The sequence below is a fragment of the Hipposideros armiger genome, unplaced genomic scaffold (assembly GCF_001890085.2).
Source record: "Hipposideros armiger isolate ML-2016 unplaced genomic scaffold, ASM189008v1 scaffold_677, whole genome shotgun sequence".
Classification (NCBI taxonomy): Eukaryota; Metazoa; Chordata; class Mammalia; order Chiroptera; family Hipposideridae; genus Hipposideros; species Hipposideros armiger.
The window spans coordinates 754,034-759,054 of NW_017732027.1; the positions used below are offsets into that span (position 1 = coordinate 754,034).

General features: G+C 59.4%; 1 protein-coding gene across 1 annotated transcript in view; it reads left to right on the forward strand.

The window, feature by feature from the left end:
• TRMT44 (tRNA methyltransferase 44 homolog) overlaps positions 1–5,021 on the forward strand; it is a 38,519-nt gene that overhangs the window by 24,214 nt on the left and 9,284 nt on the right. The window contains exons 8-9 of the mRNA XM_019626427.1: positions 1,151–1,453; positions 3,926–4,042. Of these exons, the coding sequence (XP_019481972.1) occupies positions 1,151–1,453; positions 3,926–4,042 (420 nt within the window). The remainder of the gene's footprint in view (positions 1–1,150; positions 1,454–3,925; positions 4,043–5,021) is intronic.

Below are 5,021 nucleotides of genomic sequence, written 5' to 3' on the forward strand. Positions count from 1 at the left end.
CGTGGCGTGGACTTGCGGCCATGTGGACAGTGACTGACATGAAGGACTGGCTGCGCCTCAGGCAGTGTACCCACAGCAGTCCGGTTTGCCGGTGAGCCCCGGCACTTTGGTCTGTGGGTTTGGAGCAAGTGCCTTGCCCTTCCGAGCCTCGGCCTGCTGACCTGTAAAATGGGGCATAGCCCCTCCCAAGCCAGTGGCGCTTCTGAGTCCTTGGCCTGACCGGCTGCTGTGGGGCCCCTTCCCCTTCCAGCTGAGCTGCTGGCTGAGCCAGCCTCGTGCCCACCCGTGCCCACCCCGTGCTTCCCTGAGGCCTGGCGGCTGGCGGGAGCTGGAGGGGGCCCACCAGCCACGCCTCTTGAGCAGTTGACAAGGAACAGTTGAGGTTTCCATGGAAACTAGGAAACAACACAAATAAATCTGAGATTTTGTAATCGCAGCTCTCCTTGAGTAAGCAAAGAAACATGATGAAATTGTAAATCTAACTCGAGCCACTGGAAGTTGGTTTTTCTCCCACAGTCTTGAGGACCCCCCACCCCAGAAAGTGGAGCTCGAGAAGGCAGGAAAGTAGGGGGCTCGGTGTTCTGAGCCTATGCTCCTTGTTGAACGCCCCCAGGCGTTTCCCGACAGGCAGGACTCTGAGGGCCACGGGCGCAGACCCTGGGCTTCCCTGGACAGGTGACACGCCGGAAATGCTGACCAGGCGTGGCCATTTACCCAGCGTGTGTGGGGCAGGCGGTCTAGGTCCCCTGGGAGCACAGCCTGAGACGAGGGTTTGGGTTTTGTGATTCAGGACGGCCGGGGAAGAACAGGCCACAGTGGCCTCGGCTGGAGTCACACTGCGGCCTGGTCCCTGGGGGTGCTCTGTGGTGTGCACTGCACCCCCAGGTGGGCCCAGCCTGAGGCCAGGGCCCTTTTGTACCTCGCTGTGTTGTGGTTGGGGCGGGAGCCACCCCCAGGGGCGCACTGACTGAAGGAACTGTCCTTTGAAGGGCACCGGTGAGCCAGCCAACGCCCGGCTGCTGGGGAAGGGTGCGGTGGCCACAAGGTGGCTCTGCATTGCAGCATCTGTTCCCATGTCGCAGATGAAGAAACCGAGGCTCAGAGACATCAAGGGGCCAGTGCAGGTCCCACAGCACGGCCGGTGGTGCAGGGCCGGGCCCNGACCCTCCTGACCCCGAGGCTACTGCCAGCGCAGACCACCCCGACGGTCGCCCTGACAGTCATAGAACCCCGGACGCCGAGGCCAGGCAGGCGCCTGAGGCCCAGGCTGAAGGACTGTGGCTGTCCGGATTTCGCCCCCGAGAAAAAGCCGAGCACGTGCGGAACTGTGCCGCCCTCCCTCGAGACTTTGTTGATCAGGTGGTGTTACAAGTGGCAAATCTGTTGTTGGGTGGAAAGCAGTTAAACCCAAGAAGCTCACACAGCGGGAGTTTGAAGCCGTGGAACCGAGGAGGTAACCGTGCACCCCCGTGGGACTTGCTGGGCTTTGGGCGGCGACTGGGTCTCCCTTATAACCAGCTTAAAAGCGTGTGGCCATTTTTAATTAAATATATTTCAAAGAGACAGGGATAACAGGCTCCTTGCAAGCTCATTCTTACATTTCCTTACACATACTGTGGACATGCAGGGCCTCAGCTGCCTCCAGGCAGGAGGCAGAGCGCAGGGTGGTAACGCCGGGCCCTTAACCTTGACAGACGTTCAGGTCTCAGGGTCTGCAGCTGCTTGTCTCCAGTCTGTAGAAAGTATCCAAACAGAAAACAGGTTACTGAATGCCAAAAAGGGCCACTGTCTTCTGGAATATACCAGGGATGCCCAAAAAAGGTGCGCGTCTTAAGAGATGTTATCTATGTGTTACTTTCCAAAGTCGAGTTATGGTAGCAATGTGCAATATGACCTTTGCTCAAAAGATGGCGTTCATCAAATGAAGGCTACCGTCATTCATTGTGTTACAACTTTAATACAGGTTTTTCCTTACTTCAAATGTATGTGCATTTTTTTGGCACCCTCCATGTGTTGTGATTTGATAATTCTCTGAAATCCCTCAAATATCAAATCAGACAGGAGAAAAGGGAGGACTTTGTGTGTGATTGTTCACATAGGAGGGATGATGTGCTGAAACAGTGGCGGTCCAAGCCGCGAGGGGTGGATGTGTGAGTCCTGATGCTTTTTATAAAGCTGCGGGGCGTGTTGCAGTCCCAGGCTGCTGGGCAAGGGCCTGTGTCCTTCCTGGTCCACTTCCCGGCGGGAACGGCGGCCGGCGGCCAGGGGGCGCTGTGGAGCTGTCTGCGTTTGGGCTGAGCCAGAGCCTTGCCTCCGAGTCTTTGGGTCACTGGAAGCAATCGGGGGACTCCTCCCTTTTGCTGTCAGGGTCTGCGCCTGGCTGTCCTGTGGGTGGCACGGGCCAGGGAGGCCTCAGCAGTGGGTCCTGCCCCACCCTGAGCCTGGTCTTCCTCAGCCGGATTGTTGGCGTCCTGGTTTGTCCTCCTCATTCCTCCCCTCCCCTCTCTGGTGGCCTCGTGACGTGGCAGCCCCTTCTCCAGGAATCCCCTGACCCTGTTAGCTGATCAGGAGAGCCTCTGGGGACCCAGCGGCAGCCCTGGCTCGGGTGGCTGACTAACGGCAGGCAGCCCCGAGATGCCATGGGGTGTCCTGTGAGAAGCCGCCCCACCTCCTAGGTGTGCTCTGCTGAGGCTGAAAGGCCAGAGCAGAGCGGAAGGCCAGCTGGATGGGGCTCCTGCGTGGCCTCAGCACAGAGCCCACGGCAGGCAGGGGGCCTCAGAGTCCAGAGACCTTCAGGTGAATCTGAAAACGTGGAGTGTGACCGTTCACTTCCAGAGCGGCTCTTGCCTCCACCGGGTCCTTCAGGAACAATGGAGCACCGGGGGTGCCCGTCTGTGCCTGGATGGGACACCCTTTAGTGAGCAAAGCCTGGCTCTTCCTCGGCTCAGAGGTAGATAGTGGGGGCTGATGACCATTTCTCAGGCCTGCCCCCCATTGGAGATACCTGGGAACGGGGGCACTGTCTTCCCCAGGTTGGTCTCTGTCGGTCCGGGCTGGTCGGAGGCGCTCCCGCTGCCCCACCGTCTGGGGGAGGCTCCGGTGAGGGGGGTGCCCTTAGCCTCTCAGCCACCTGCTCCCACCCACAGGGGGACTTGCCCTCTTTGGTCACTGGAATTAGTGACCCCCTACCCAGCCTGCCCTCAGGCATGGGACCCTCCATGTTCCCAGGACCTGCATGACATGTGAGTTCGTCTGTCCTTAGGACCTAACTGATCGCAGGCCTGGGGTCTGCCCTCTGTAAGGCATGGCTGAGGGGACACTGGGAGGGAGCAGTCCCTGGTCCTGCCAGTGGGTCAAGGCACACAGAGCACAGGATGAGGGACAGGTTGCAGGGCGTGAGTCAGCGCCATGGAGCTCATGGGGGCCAGGACCCGGGAGTGTGGGGACGGCTTTCTGGGCCGGTGTTTAATTTTTTCCTCAAACATCCTGGGTCCCCTCAGAACGGGTTTGAGGAAGCTGAGAGGCAGACCTTGAAGGTCAGCTGGGCTTCGACAGGCTGGATTGTAGCAGCCACTATGTGGACAGCCGCCTGCACTGGGGTCTCCAGGCCTGGGCCGCACAGACCCTTTGAGTCTGGGAGGCTCGCCCGCAGGGGTGGGGGTGGGGGGGCTGTGGGTAAGACACGAAGCGCAGGGCCTGGCAGGTGCAGAGGTTTGGGCTTCCCAGGTGGTGATGGCTGCCCGCCGAGTTCCAGCTGTTGCGAGGTGTGCACTAAGTTACATTACCTTTAAATTAAATGTTTGTGGTCCCTCCTGCTGATATACATAAGAGGTTTGAATTTATAAAACTGGAATTGTTTTTGTGCCTATTGAACATGTTCATAACAGCCATTTTGTTGTTTGGGGGAAAACCCCGTTTTCAACAGAGAGCCTATCCTTGGCTGAAGTAGCCGGCAAGCTGGACAGGGAGACCCTGCAGAGACTGAAGCGGGAATGTGGCGGCTTGCAGACGCTGCTGAAAAACAGCCATCAGGTGTTTGAAGGTAAGCGGATTAAACCTTGAAATGTGCTTCTTTCTCAGATAGGTGGAAACACGCTCCCTGTGCCACCCCACACCCACCTTCCTTCCACCCCGCCCCCGCAGCTTCTGCGGGAGGGCCTGACCCCTCCGTCCCTCCCGCAGGGCTTGCCCGCTTGTATTTCTGCATCACTCATCGTGCGCTGTGCCCGCTTGCCCAGGGACCCCTGCTTCCTCCCCACCCTGGTGCCCTGGCCTCCCTGATAGGAGCCCAAGTGTCGTCTCCTCCGCGAAACCACCTTCCCGTCAGCCCCCACCCAGCCCTGCCTCCCCTGAGCCCCCAAGTCCCACATGTGCCTCTGTCACATGTCCTCCTGCCCTGTCTCATCGCCACTCCAACTAAACCGGGTGCTCCCCATGGGCGGGGCCAGGTCTGCAGCCCGAGCTCACTGCTGTGGTGCTCAGCAGGGGGACAGGTGAATGACACACACCTGACCCTCCTCACGGCAGGGAGACGGGAAAACATTGGGTCCCAGGGTTCTGGCCCATGAGGGGCCATCTGTGGGCAGGGCTCTCCCCGAGCACAATGAGATGACAGCCTCTCTGTCCCTGTCCTCAGGATATGGCACACCAGGTGGTGGGTCCAGCACAGCAGGACAGGTGTCTTGGTCAGGGTCTGTGTGGGGAAGAAGGTGGCTGGGGGCCTTGCCAGAGGTGAGGGAAGCCAGCCTAGAAGCACGGAATTGAAGTCTGCCCTGAGCGTACTGGCATGTGCTAGGCCCAGCCCGAGGGGTATGTGCACAGCCTGGGCCCTACGGCCTTGTCTGGGGATGTGGACAGCTGTCTGAGCCCCAGGATTTGGGCTGATGCCCCTCCCTCCACCTTTGTGTTCTTCCTGAGGAGGGCGGTGGGGAAGGAGGCCTCGACTTGGTGACATGGCTGATGGAGGCATGTCTGTCCACTCCCTCAGTCTGCAAACTTCCTAAGGAGGTTGAGTGCTGCCA